Raw genomic sequence first — 14,695 nt, 5'->3', positions numbered from 1 at the left:
CGCAGGGGGTCCAGCAGCCCAAACCTTTACCACAAGAGAAGTACATACGTGTGTCTGTGTGCAAGTCACGCAGGAATCACAGGTTCTCACGCAGGCGAGCGGAGCCAGCGAGGACGGCCACGGAGGATCACCGCAGGTAGGAACAGATTTGTCACCAAGTACGAAAGACGCACAGCGCGGCTTCGAGGCGTTCCAGACACACGACAGAACATCTGCACGAAGGCGCCAATGCTCTCGGCCACAATGATCCCAGGGACAACAGACCAATTCTGTGTCCACCTAAGCCTTTGAAATACTCTTACTACAATGGGGATTTTTTTTGAAGAATAAAGAATATGAAAAAAATACACAAGTGAGAACAGCCTTTTGAAAAAGGAAAAGAGTGTCAGGCCAGCAACACCAGGTACGACAGCACAAAGACGGGGACGGGGGCGGGAGCACGGAGGCCCTGGCCGTCACAGGGCAGCGTGGAGCGTGAGCCCACTGGCGGGAGGAACACTTTGAGGCAGAGGGGAAAGGCCAAACGGGTCGGCCTCTGGAAAGATCCATCCGGGAAGAAAGATCATCTACCTAAACTAACAAAAATGAAAACATGGAAGCACCAGAAAAAACAATACTAAAAAACCTAATAACCTTGGCACAAAACCTAATGCAATAAAATCACACTAATACAAAATTTCAGTACAACAGCAACACCCCAAGCCTCTGCGTGGCTGAAAAACGTTTAAAGAATAGGCAATGACAAACCAAACAAAAAAAATACACAACTCTTACCCAAAGGACTTTTTTATTATATAAAAAAGAATACATCACTATTAAAAAGATCGACATCCCAAAAGACAAACGGGCAAAGCACGTGAACCAACAGTTCACTGAAACCACCAAGCTCTTCAAGAAAGAACCTGCTCCCCACCCCCCACCCCCGCCGCCGGCGCCAGGCACTGGGCACGACCCGCTCCGGGCACAGCGGCGTCTGCCCGAGCAAGCCGCAGGGCGTAACCCATGGGACCCTCAGACGCACCCAATCTTGCGATCTTGGTGGGGCACCGCAGAGATGTTCCCACATGTAGGAAGGACAGCATGCAAGATGCGTCCTCGTTCACAGCAGCAGATGTCTGCAAAGAGCCAGGATGTCTGTAGGTACCGTGGAGCCCGGACTGACACTAAACTGCACACGGGTGCCACAGCGCCGGACGCCAGATCTCTCACACGTTCACCGCCTGACTGTCGAGGACACATCAAATGTGGCAATGCTGGCTGCCTGTGGGGGGCTGTGGGAACCTGGGGGCCTTAGTCCTTGACAGGAAACCCAGCACCCGGCTGACCGCACGGCGCTGTCCCAGCAAATCCGCACGCAGACGGACAGACGGGGCCCACGCCATCTGCCTGAGAGGACAATGTCTCCCCGGGGCCCCGGTCACCAATTCTATGATCACCCAATTTTCTTTCAAGAAGAAACTCAAAAGCACATCCCACTGCTCTGGGACCTGGGAACTCACTCTGCAGCCGGTGTGATCAAAGATGAACATTTCGGCCCCACGTCCCTTAACGCTGCCCCGCCCTGGCCCAGATCCCCTGCAGACAGAGGAAGGCAAGGAGGAAGCAAGCTCTGCGGACAGAGCCGCTCAGGGAAAGCCTCCGTCCTGGGCCGGCAGGGAAAGCAGGTGGGAGGCGGCCCGAGGTGGGGCGCATGTTCCTGAGCTCGAACTACAGTGAGTGACTCCCAACTTCCTGCCGGACACTCCCGGGCCCCTCAGCGCCAGCCACATGGTCTCTCTGCCTCGTGTCCCCCATCCTCAGAGCCGATCACAAATGCTCTCTGAGCAGCTGCTATCCCTTCAAAGGCCTGCTTTCTGGGTGGCCCCTGGCTGGCGCCAGGACTTGGGTTTCCGGAGGGCGCCCACCACGTGAACTGGTAAGAGGGGCTACGGACTGGGAATGAGGAGTTCATGCTGAGCGTCCCCTCTGCCAGGCAGGTCACTGCAGACGACACCCCACACGCGTACGCTGTGCGACTCCCCTGGGAGAGACACTGGGAGACTGCACCTGTTTGTCTGACAGAGCGGCAAGTCTCGATGGTTCCGCTCCACCCGGCGCCCAGCCCGCAGTCTCAGTGAGAGCTGAAAGCATCTCCAAGTGCCCACTTCCCGGGACCCAGACGACGACACAACTCAGAACGAGCGAAATGCTCAAGACGACTGTCGTTTAAAATTCAAGTTCGGAATTACTAGACGAAATGCCACTCTGTGCGGACACAGAACTTTCACAGTCCGAGGCCAGGATACGAAGTCCTACCATTAAAGTACTGCGAGCCGTTGGCTACTTTTCCAAGAAGAAAACATGTATGAGATGTAATAATCGAGCTCCTTCAGCCTCAAAGCAAAAACTTCCTGTACCCACAGACACGGATGACGGACAGCGCACTGGAACATGCCACCGACGCAGACGCCTGTCGGCCAGGCCAGCCCTCTCTCCCCGGTCAGAGGAAACGCAGCTCACAGGAACAGCACGGCGCAGTGCCTACTGCACACGCATACCCACTGCTTGGTCTGGTTGTTAAAGACCCGATCCCAGGAGAACTCGGGACAAGAGCAGGAAGCTCCAAGTGCAAACGGACGACTGAGCTCGCCGACCTGACAGCGGGGCGAGTGGGGGCGCCAAGAGCCCGGCAGCCACGTCTACACTGGGCACCTTCCGCACGGAGGGAAGTTCGGAGGTGGCGGCGGCAAGCTGGCGTGCACACCTGCGTCGGCTGGGCAACGCCGGGCACTGCGCTTCTAGGGCGGGAGGTGAGGACAGATGCAGGGTGGAGGCCGGCCCGCGCCAGGTGGGAGCATCTCGCCCCGGGGCGTCAGAGAGAGGCCGTCGGGGCTCTCCGGCACAGCAGCGGCCCGACCAGCCAGCCTAGAGCGGGGCTTCACAGACCGGGTCCCTGGAGCAGCAGCCTCACTGGAGAGCGCGCTCGCAATGCAAACTCTGGGGTCCAGTGGCCCTGCTCCGGCCGGGGGTCGGGGCGATGCCGACGCTCACCAGCTGGAGAAGCACGGCCCTCCGACGAGGCTCCCAGCCTCCACAAGCCAGCCGCACCGACGTCTCGGCGGCTGGGGACAAGCAGACGCCCGACAGCCAGCAGCCATCTGCGGGAGCCTCCGGCCTGAGACTAACGGCAAAGCAGCGGCACGGGAGGCGGGGGGGGGGGGGGGAGCACCCCTACACCCTCTCCGCACATGGCTCAGGGCACTGATCCGGCCCCGAAGCAGCAGCGGCGGCAAAGAACACACAGACCTCAGGACAAAAACACAGCGCCTGGAAGTCGGAAACACTGGCAGAGACGGAAGACTCTGCTCCAGCTGAGGACAGGCGGCGGAACCCTGACAGAAAGCCGAACCGAGGGGAGGCAGACAGCACAGCGGCGCAGGGCCCAGCACGGCGCGTTCCCAGCGGGCAGCGGGTGGCCCCGCGAGCCGCTTGCCCTCCTCGCAGAGCCCCGGGCACAGTGCAGCGCCCTCGCGCTTCCAGAGGACGGAGCACGACGGGAGCGGGGGACAGCCGGGAGCCTGCGCTCGGCCCCGTCTGCTGGAGGCGCCCGCACACCGCCTTCTGGCGGCAGCACAGCCCGCTCCCCGGCCGGAGCCGGGAGGCCGCCCCAGGACAGCCGCGGGGAGCTGCAGAGGCCCCGAGGAGCCCAGCGGTGGAACGCCCCAGGCACCCACGGGCTTGGAGGAGGCTCAGGCCGAGGCTAGGAGCTGGAGGCCGGCCTCGTGTTAAAGCCCACGTGTGAGGGGACCCAAGGGATGGGCACAGCCAACACACAACCAGATGGCAAGGGCGCGAGGCCCCCGTCTGTCCTATTCCAGTGTCAGGGCCTGCTCCGAGCTAGCACCAGGATGAGCTGAGCGGGCAGCGAGCACGGCCAGCTGCTGCTCCTGGGCCCTGGGGGCCCCACACAGCCAGGAACCCTCAAGTCTCCAGCTGTGGAACTCAGAGTGTAGGATCCAGACTCGGTCCCCGCAAGGTGACCTGTACCACGTGGGAGAGACACACGCACCCAGAGCAGGATTCTGCATGCTCCAAGGCTCCCTTCGTCCCCCTGGCAAATGAAGCCACGGGACACAGGCCTCTGACTCCTGTCCCTCTGACATACAGCCTGTGTCTGCCCCTCACCTCACCAGCCCGCTATGTCCCACAAAACACAGCCCGCCTGTGGGGGTCGGACACGGCGCGTGCACTGAGCAGGGAAACGTAAAACGCACCGCCCCGCTGCCGGTACACAACCCCCGCGGCGGGAGCTCCGGCGGGCCCCCACCCCTCCGCGACAGAGGCACAGCGCCCCCTCACCCCGCCCCGGAGGATGGCACACACAGGGACCTGGCCGCCTCAGAGCGCAGGGCACTGGGCGGCCCAGGGAAGCCTGCGAACACAGCCCTCGGGCCCCAGGGAAGAGAACCACAGGCGCTCCAGCGGCCGGGCCGTTACCTTTCGACTGGATCTTCTCACAGTTGGGGGAGATGATGACGCACTTGAGTCTCCTGAGCTTGAGATGCTTGAGGACCTCCCGCAGCCCCAGCACGAGTCGGCGTTTGGTCTTAGCCTTGACGGGATCCTTCTGGTACATGCGGTCTTGGAAACGCACCAGCTCCTTCAGCAGCTCCGTGACGCAGGCATCCACCTCCTTACTCAGCATCTGGCTGCAGTAACTGAGAGAAGGTGCCCGCTGACGGCGGCCCTCTCGGGGGGTCCCTGCGAGGAGCGGCCCACGCGGCAGAGCTGGGAACCCCGACGGGCCGGACTCCACGTCCTCCCCGGCTCCCGACCCCAGGGACGAAGCCTCTGCGCCGACGGCCCGCCACATGCCCCGTGGCAGCTATGGCCCACAGAAACCTCACTGGAGCGTGCCCTGAACAAAGTGGGACAGGAGCAGGCAACGCGCCCTCAGAAACCATGCAGAGACACTAGACCACGGACGGGAGCTGTCACCTGGCTGCCCCGCGCCCCAACACGCAGCTCGACTGAAGGGCGCCTCCGGCAGCACGTGCGGACAAGGACCACGCGGAAGCAGAAGAGGTGGCCCTGCCATGGGCTCTGATGAGGAGGAAAGCCAGGGCCTAGCCTGGCGGCCTGCGCGCGTCGGGGCGAGACAGCCCCACGCCACACACCAGAGTAAGCACACCCCGCCCCAGTCCCCGCGGCGGGCATGGCCCCATGTCACTCACTCCCGGAATCTCCGGCTGTGGATCTTGGGGCAGCCAGTGCTGCTGGGGACCAGGTGGCAGCCCTCTACCTCCTTCTGGAGCTCAGCTCTCGGCAGCTCTTCCGCCCTGCCCTCCAGCACGGGCGCAGGGGACAGAGACTCCTCCGGCCCCCCTGCAACGTCAGAGAAGCCAGTCACTGCACGGCACCTGCTGCACTGGGCACGCAGGCGGAGGGCGGAGAAGGCCCGGGCACACCTCACAGGGCGGCGCCTCTGCGGCAGCCCCGTCCCGCTAGGATGGCAAAGGTGACAAGTTCTCGAGCCACACGCTTGGATCTGTGTACTGTCCTGAACGCACAGCTCAATACTAACGCGTTCTCTCTGTGACACCGTGACTCTCACCCTGGTGGGAAAGCAGCTGTGCAGTTAGTGGAGTTCACTCTCACGGCCACTTCGAGCCATGAGGACCATTGATGCTGCACAGATCACACTTGGGGGCCTCGCCCCTCTGTCCCTCAGAACCCCCCCCCGGCCCAAGAGGCAAGGGTGCCGGGAGCTCTACCTGCCTTACGGGGATGCCCTCTTCCCGGCAAGTCGGGACTCAGACAACAGCCCCATTCCACGTTCACGGTGCAGGGCCCGGGGCCAGCCGCACTCCCCCGATGCGCACACGCCCGCCCCGGCTGCAGGGCTCCCCCAGGACCCCAAGCAAGCACGAGCGCTCGGTACCTGAGGGGTCAGCCTGCTCGAGGGGCTCGTCGTCACCACCGCTGTCGCCATCCAGCACAGCGTCACCGGCGGGAGCTGGGCTCACAGCATTTTCTTGAAGACGCTGCTGCTTTCTCTCCTGCCGTTCTTTCAAAATGATCTTTAAAATGAAATAAGCAATTAAAACACCTAAAGAGTTGTCCTTAAAAATAGGCCCTTGTGCAAAATAAGCCACCCAAACTCCACGGGCGGGCATCGCGCCTTCTTGTGCCCTCACAGCAGCGACATGGCCCCCGTCCCCTAGACGTGCAGAGCAGGGCACGCAGGACCCGGGCCAGACACCACTGGCTGCGACAGCCCCAACAAAACCCGTATTCCAGAATGGGAACACCAGCCAGATCCCGCGGGGGAGGATGAGGGCAGCGAGCATGAACAAGCGGAATGCCACGCCCCCCGTTCCTGCTTCTCTGTGCTTCCCAGCCAAGTACTGAAAGAGAAAAGCCCTGCCTCCAGGAGCGGAGGGCCCTGCTTCCTACTCTGCCGTCCCATTCAGGGAGGGGGATCATTCCTCAAGAATCACACACGCATCCTGAGCACATGCCAGTGAACACCAGAACCGAGAACGCTGAGGGCTGTAGGAGGTCACACAGACACGGCAGGCTCCGCAGGTTTTCCAGCGCCTGCTTTCACCGCGTACCTTCTTCAACGAGGTTGGCTTCTTGGCCTTGGGGACCTCCCTCTGCTTCCCCTTTTTCATCAGCGGGGCGCTGGAGTCCAACGGGTTGTGCGGGGTCTTCACCTGGCTCAAGTGGTGGCCCTTCTTCCCTGACGTGGTGTCTCTGGAGAGGACCGGCACCGCCCCGACTGCGACACGGAGGGGACACGGGCATCAGGCGTCGGCCGCGCCGCCGCCCAGCCCAAGACCTCACTCACTCATCCTTGCCTGGCTGACCGCTACACCGTCTCACTGACAACCCAATGAAGTTTAGTATCTCCTGGCAGAGAGCCAAAAAAACTATCAACTCATCCAGGGACAACCAGCGTCCCACCCCTGTGATCGAATCTCCACGTTGCTCGGCAAAGTCTGTGGTGCGCGGACCCCACCTTCTGAAACTAAGGTATTTCCAGACAGCGCGCACCTGCGACAGCCCTTTGAGGGAGTTTCCCCACCATTTTTGACACCGCCTCTGCGGAAGCTGGAGACTGGCTTCCGAACACGCATCTGCTCTCTCACTAGCTTGTAAGATTCTCTTGAGTTTTCCAGACAGAAAGATGCTGTCCTAGATGCCCCCCACGCAGCTGGTGGCAAGCCCCCACCGTCGATACGCGATCACGATCACTACTCGGCATTCCCGCGGCACGCTCCCATCTTGCTCTACTTCCTGCCATCTTCTTGCTCGTTTATTTGCGCCTACTTCCTTCCCTACCTTTTCATTAGGACCATTTTCCAACACGCGCCCAAGAAAAGAGAACGGTGCAACCACAGACCCCACACACCCACCGTCCAGCTCCAACATCAGTATTTTCCCACATTATCTGAAGTATGCTGCTGAGTGACGCGTGTTTTCTCAGGCGTGACGGTGTCCGGCTTGAGGGCACAACAGGTCTGCGCCCTGGCTCTGGGCTGCTTCCGGCCGCGGCTCCACAGAGCAGCCGGCATCTCTGGACCTGTGCTCCCATGTTACACATTTGGAACATACGCGTGATGAGCTCACCTTGAAAAACCACCCCATGCTGACCCTGCTCCCATCTGCTCACTCTGTCCGTAATGCCACTTCCCGGGGCCAGACTCAGCTGGGCACCTGTGACTCCTGCTGCCTGGGCGCCTCCTGTCTGCCCAGTGCCAGTGACTCTCCACACAGCACTAGTTGTGCGCCTGGGAGTCCACCAACCCCATCCCTAAGAGCAGCCACCAAGCTGGACAAAGCTCTCATCCACAATCACGGCAGCCCTCCAGAAAGTGACCAAAGGCTCACGACAAACCGCGGGGCGTCGCTCGTGCGCTCTATCCAAGTCAGGTGAGAACAGCACCAGCCTGGGGCGTCCTATCCAGGCTGCTCCTACCCTCTCCCTGCTGACAGCTGGCTGCACCAGGGCGGAGAGGCTGTGAAATCCTGCAGCCTCACTGCTTCTGCCAGAAGGGCTGCCGGATTTAGAGCGGGATCCTTCAGAGAGGCGATCCAGCAACAGGCGGTCCAGCCAGCCTGAGCCGTGGCCCTCTGCGGGCAAGCAACAGGGCGAGAGCACATCTCCCCCAACAGCCCTGGCAATGACAGAGCCCGTGTGCACATGCAGGTGTCCCACGAGTCGCAGGACACTGAGGCGGGGCAGGCCTGAGCACGGCCTGCAAGCTGAGCGCACTCCAAGCCCACACACACTTGGGAACAGACTGGGAGGCTGTGCGGTCTGGCCATGTTTCAGCACAACCTCCAACACGGCTGTGCTGTGCAGACGCAGGGGTGGCCCCTGGGAAGCCACATCCAGGAAGAACAGCAGAAATAACTCAGCTAAGACCCCAGCCTTCAGACTCAGACCAACGCAGCCACTAAAAAAAACAAACCCCAAGAAATGAAACCATCACCATCGTTACTCTCAGGGAGGAAAAAAAATTCAGAAACCAGAGCTGCTATAACTTATTAACTAAAATAGTCCGTATTCTACAAAAGACTCAGAGATTTTCGAAGAAACAAGGACGTGTGAACCACACTCAGGGAAAAGGCAGTTAAGAGAAACTGCTGAAGAAGCGCCAGCGGCAGGACGTGGCTGACCCAGACCTCAAGGCAACCCCGAACACACATCTGAACCCAGGGTTTCAATAAACAGAAACTGTAAAGAGGGGGCAGCAGACCTGGCATGGTCGAGAAATCAATGAAGCTGAAAATAAATACAAACTATTCAGTTCCAAGAAAACCCTTACAGAGATGACGAAAAGTGAATGGAGCCCAAGAGACGAGGGGGCCGCCAACAAGCAGAGTAACACACATGTAATGGGGGCGCGGGGGATGAGAAAACCGAAAAGGTTTCAGAAGAAATAAAGGCCCCTTGGGGCACCTAGGTGGCTCAGTGGGTTAAGCATCTGCCTTCAGCTCAGGTCATGATCCCGGGTCCTGGGAGAGCCCTGCATTTGGCTCCCTGCTCAGTGGGGAGCCTGCTTCTCCCTCTGCCTCTATCCCCTCCTCCTGCTCTTTCTAATAAACAAAATGAATGAATGAAAGAGAGAAAGAAAGAGGGAGATGGAGAGAGGGAGAGGGAGGAGGAGAGGAGACGGCAGGCCCAAACTTCCCAAATCTGACGAAAGCATTAGTCTCCGGAGCGAAGGCGCAGCCAGCCGAGTGGGTACGTACAGAGATCCACAACAGACATGTCCCGGTGCAAGTGCCCAAGGCCAAGCGAAGAGAAAGCACGGAGTACAGCACAGAACGGACGCGGGACTGACGGTCCCCGCTGTGTCACGGGCACCAGTGGAGGCCAGAGCATAGGGACACCCAAAGCACAGGCACAGCTTGTCTTACCACCTCCACAGACACGGGGCGTTTCACAAACTGAGGGCTGGTGGCAACACTGTGTCGTCAAGTCCACTGGCGCCATCTTCCCAACCGGATCTGCACTTCATGTCTCTGTGTCGCAATTCTCACAGTTTCTTAAACGTCGTTATTACCATTACTGGTTGTGGTGATCTGCGACCCACGATCTCTGGTTTGACTACTCTAAGTGTTTTGGGGCCACACGAGCAGCGCCTACAGAGATGGCCGATTTAATCCCTGTCTCTCCCCCTCTCCTCGCACCCGTTCCGAGACACAGGCCGAGTAACGACCCTACAGTGGCCTCTACGAGTTCAAGAGAAATTTCGGAAGGCATGTTGAAAGCGGAGACTGGCCAAAGCTAGACTTCGGGTGTCAAATGGTTAGCCAAGTTCCAAATACCAAGGCGGTTTCTGAAGGAAATGACACGTGCCCAGTGAACACAAGGAAAACAGGAAGTGAAGGAGCCTTACTGCCGATACGGAGAAGTGTCAGTCATCTGGGCACAAGGTCAAACCAGCCACACCACTGCCTTCAGCCAAAGCCTAACCCAGAGCCAGGCCCCGACTCTCTTCCATTCTGGGAAGGCGGGGAGAGAGGAGGAGGCTGCAGAAGACAAGTCTGAGGCTAGCAGAGATCGGTCCGTGAGGTTTAGGAAGGAAGCCGTGTCTGTGGCATTAAGTGCAAGGCGAAGCAGCAGGTGCTGCTGTGGGAGCCACAGCGAGTGATCCAGAAGATCTGGCCGAGCTCATGACCGAAGGCGGCTCCACCGACCAGCAGATTCTCAGTGTGGGTGCGAGAGCCTCCCACAGGAAGAAGATGCCATCTAGGACGTTCCTGGCTGGAGAGGAGAAGTCCGCGCCTGCCTTCAAAGCTTCCAAGGACGGGCCAGTCGTCTGGTCGGGGCTGATGCGGTTGGTGACTTTAAGTTGAAGCCAATGCTCACAGACCATGTGAAAATCTTAGGGCCTTTAAGAATTATGCTAAATCTGGGGCGCTTGGGGGGCTCAGTCGTTAAGCGTCTGCCTTCGGCTCAGGGCGTGATCCCGGCGTTCTGGGATCGAGCCCCACGTCAGGCTCCTCCGCTGGGAGCCTGCTTCTTCCTCTCCCACTCCCCCTGCTGTGTTCCCTCTCTCGCTGGCTGTCTCTATCTCTGTCAAATAAATAAATTAAATCTTCAAAAAAAAAAAAAAAAAGATTCTCTGTCTTCCTCCTTCTGCCCCCCCCACCACACTCTCTCTCCAAAAAAAAAAGCAAGAGAGGAAACAGTTACATTCAAGGGAATCCCCGTGAGGCTGTGAGGGGATTTTTTTCAGCAGATACTTAGCAGCAACAGGATACATTCAAGGTGCTGAAGGGAAAAACACACAGCTGAGAAGACTCTATCTGGCAAGGCTGTCAATTCAGAGTAGAAGGAGAAAGAAACGGTTTCCCAAACAAAAGTTAAGGAATTCATGACCACTAAACCAGCCCTAAAGGAACTATTAAAGGGGTGTCCGTGAGTGGAAAAGACAGACCATGAGCAGGAGTGAGAAAGGTGGCAGCACCAAAGCAGTAAAATCAAGTATATCTACAAAAATCAGTCAAGGGAGACACAAACTAAAAGGACGTGAAGTGTGACACCATATACCTAACACGTGATGGGGACAGGAGTAAAAATTCAGTGCTTTTAGGATGTGCTCAAACTTAAGCGACCGTAAACTTAATATAGACAGCTACCTGCATAAGATGTGATATGCCAACCTGATGGTAACCACAAATCGAAAACTCGTGATACTCAAAAAACAAAGAGAAAGGAATCCACGTAGATCATTAAAGATGGCCAGCAAACCATGAGAGAAGAGAGCAAGAGAAGGATCAGAGAAGAATTATAAAACAACCATAAAACAAGTAACAAGATGGCAGTGACTACATACTCATCAATAACATAAATGGACTAAAAGCTCCAATCAGAAGACACGGGGTGACAGAGTGGATAAAAAAATCAAGACCCAGCTATATGCTGTCCTACCAGAGACTCATTTCAGACCCAATGCCACATGCAGACTGAAAGTGCAGGGATGGAAGAGCATTTCCCATGCAGATGGAAGTGGCAAGAAAGCGGAGGTAGCAATACTTGCCTTAGACAAAACAGATTTAAGACAAAGACAGGAAGCAGAGAAGAATCCTACATAACCATAAAGAGGGCAATGCAGGGCACCCACGCGGCTCAGTGGGTTGAGCGTCTGCCTTCGGCTCAGGTCATGATCCCAGGCTCCTGGGATCCAGACCCACATCGGGCTCCCTGCTCAGTGGGGAGTCGCTTCTGCCGCCCCCCACCCCCCGCTTGTGTGCACTTGCACTCTCTCCCTTTCTCTAATAAATAAAATCTTTTAAAAAAAAAAAAAAGGAGGGCAATCCAACAAGAAGACGTAACAATTGTAAATATTTGTGCATCCAAAGTAGGAGCACCCAATAAAGCATTTAATAAACGTAAAGGAAGTAATCAATAGTAACACGCTAATAGTAGGGGACTTTAACACCCTACTAACATCAATGGATAGATTATCCAAACAGAAAATCAGCAAGGAATCAGTGGCTTTGAACGACACACTGCACCAGACAGACCCAACAGATACATTCAGAACGTTCCACCCTAAACCAGCAGAACGTACATCCTTCTCAAGTGCACACAGAACTTTCTCCACAGTAGATCACATGTTAGCCCACAAAACAAGTCTCAACAAATTCAAGAAGCTCACAACCATACCATGCATCTCTTCTGACCACAACGCTATAAAACTAGAAGTCAACCATAAGGAAAAATCTGGAAAGAACACAAACGCAGGGAGATTAATAACATTTTACTAACGATGAATGGGTCAACTAAGAAATCAGAAAGTACAGGGAAACAAATGAGAATGAAAACACAATGGTCCAAAATCTTTGGGACGCAGCAAAATTTGTTCTAAGAGGGAAGTTTATGGCAATACACGCCTACCTCAAGAAGCAAGAAAAATCTCAAACAACCTAACTTTACACCTAAAAAGAAGAAAAAGAAGAAAACAAAACCCCAAACAAGTAGAAGGAAGGAAATCTTAAATATTATAGCAAAAATAAATGATACGGAGACTAACAAAAAATCAAAAACCACAGTAGGACAGATCAGTGAAACCAGGAGCTGGTTCTTTGAAAAGATCAACAAAACGAGTAAATTTTTAGCCAGACTTATGGGGGAAAAAAAAGAGGACTGAAATCAACAAAATCAGAAATGAAAGAGAAGCAAAACCACAGAAATACAAAGGATTGTAAGAGAATATTATGAAAAATTATATGCCAACAAACTAGCATAGAGCAGAAATGGATAAATTCCTACAAACACATAACCTCCCTAAACGGAATCAGGAATAGAAAATTTGAAGAGACGATTACCCTCCATGAAACTGAATCACTAATCAAGAAACTCCCAACAGGGGCGCCTGGATGGCACAGCGGTTAAGCGTCTGCCTTCGGCTCAGGGCGTGATCCCGGCGTTACGGGATCGAGCCCCACGTCAGGCTCCTCCGCTGTGAGCCTGCTTCTTCCTCTCCCACTCCTCCTGCTTGTGTTCCCTCTCTCACTGGCTGTCTCTCTCTCTCTGTCAAATAAATAAATAAAATCTTTAAAAAAAAAAAAAAGAAACTCCCAACAAACAAGAGTCCAGGACCGGACGGCGTCACAGGTGAAATCCACCAGACGTTTAAAGAAGAGCTAATACCTACTCTTCTCCAACTAGTCCACAAAACAAAAGGGGGAAGCTTCCAAATTCATTCTGTGAGGCCAGCATTACCCTGACACTAAGACCAGATGAAGACACTACAATAAAAGAGAACTACAAGACAAACACCTCTGACGGACACAGACGTAAAAATCCTCAAGAAAACAGCACACTGAATCAACAATACATCAAAAAAAAACATTCACCACGATCAAGTGGGATCTACTCCTGGGAAACAAGGGTGATTCAGTATTCACGAATCAACATACTACACGCACCAATAAGAGAAGGATAAACACCGTATGATCATTTCAACAGATGCAAAAAAAGCATTTGACAAAGTACAACATCCACTCATGATAAAAACCCCTCAACAAAGTAGGTTTAGAGGGAATGTACCTCAACATAATAAAGGCCACTTATGAAAAATCCACAACTAACTTCACACTCAATGGTGAAGAACTATGAGCTCTACCCTAACGTCAGGAACGAGAAAAGGATGTCACCACTTTTATTCAACACAGTACCCAAAGTCCAAGCCACAGCAGTCAGAAAACGGCAAGAAATAAGTCTTCCAAATTGGAAGAAAGAAGTCAAACGTTCACTATTTGCAGATGATATGATACTATATACAGAAAACCCTAGACTCCACCAAAAACTACTAAAACTGATAAATGAATTCAGTAAAGTTGGAGAATACAAAATCAACATACAGAAATCCATTGCATTTCTATGCACTAATAATGAAATAGCATAAAAAGAAATTAAGACAACAGATCCATTTACAATTGCACCAAAAATAATAAAATACCTAGGAATAAACTTAACCAAGAAGGTAAAAGATGTGTGTACTGTGAAAACTATAAAACACTGACAAAAGAAACTGAAGAGAACACAAACAAATGGAAAGATATTCCATGCTGGGGCGCCTGGGTGGGTCAGTCAGTGAAGGCTCTGCCTTCGGCTCAGGTCAGGATCCCAGCGTCCTGGGATGGAGCCCCCATCGGGCTCCCTGCTCGGCGGGGAGTCAGCTCCTCCCTCTCCTCTGCCTGCTGCTCCCCCTGCTTGTGCTCTCTCGCTCTCAAATAAATAAACAGAATCTTAACAAAGAAAAAAAAAAGATATTCCATGCTCATGGATGGGGAGAATACTGTTAAAACGTCCATATTATCCAAAGCAGTCTACAGATTTAATGTAATCCCTCTCAAAATATCAACAGCATTTTTCGCAAAACAAGAATAATTCTAAAATTTTTATAGAACCAGAGAAGACCCTAAATATTCAAAGCAATCTTGAAAAAGAAAAACAAAACTGAAGGTATCACAATCCCAGACTTCAAGTACGAAGCTACAGTAATCCAAAGAATATGGTACTCGGGTGCCTGAGAGGCACAGTCAGGCGTCCAACTCTTGTTTTCAGCTCAGGTCATAATCTCAGGGTCACATGAGTGCAGAGCCTGCTTCAGATTCTCTTTCCCTCTCCCTCTCTCTAAAATAAGTAAATAAATAAATCTTGAAAAAAAAAAAAAAAACCAGTATG

The 14,695-nt window shown here is 54.5% G+C and overlaps 1 protein-coding gene across 3 annotated transcripts in view; it reads right to left on the bottom strand.

The window, feature by feature from the left end:
• Window positions 1-14,695, bottom strand: part of SECISBP2 (SECIS binding protein 2) — a 48,911-nt gene that overhangs the window by 9,870 nt on the left and 24,346 nt on the right. For all 3 annotated transcript variants that reach the window (XM_026519195.4, XM_026519196.4, XM_057305560.1), the window contains 4 exons: window positions 6,597-6,763; window positions 5,921-6,059; window positions 5,214-5,364; window positions 4,477-4,697 (listed from right to left, as the gene is read on the bottom strand). In XM_026519195.4, coding sequence (XP_026374980.2) covers window positions 4,477-4,697; window positions 5,214-5,364; window positions 5,921-6,059; window positions 6,597-6,763 — 678 coding nt within the window. The remainder of the gene's footprint in view (window positions 1-4,476; window positions 4,698-5,213; window positions 5,365-5,920; window positions 6,060-6,596; window positions 6,764-14,695) is intronic.

The sequence above is a fragment of the Ursus arctos genome, unplaced genomic scaffold (genome assembly GCF_023065955.2).
Source record: "Ursus arctos isolate Adak ecotype North America unplaced genomic scaffold, UrsArc2.0 scaffold_33, whole genome shotgun sequence".
NCBI classification, from domain to species: Eukaryota; Metazoa; Chordata; class Mammalia; order Carnivora; family Ursidae; genus Ursus; species Ursus arctos.
The sequence above is the reverse complement of the archived record's forward strand: the minus strand, read 5'-3'. Positions and strand labels throughout refer to the sequence as shown.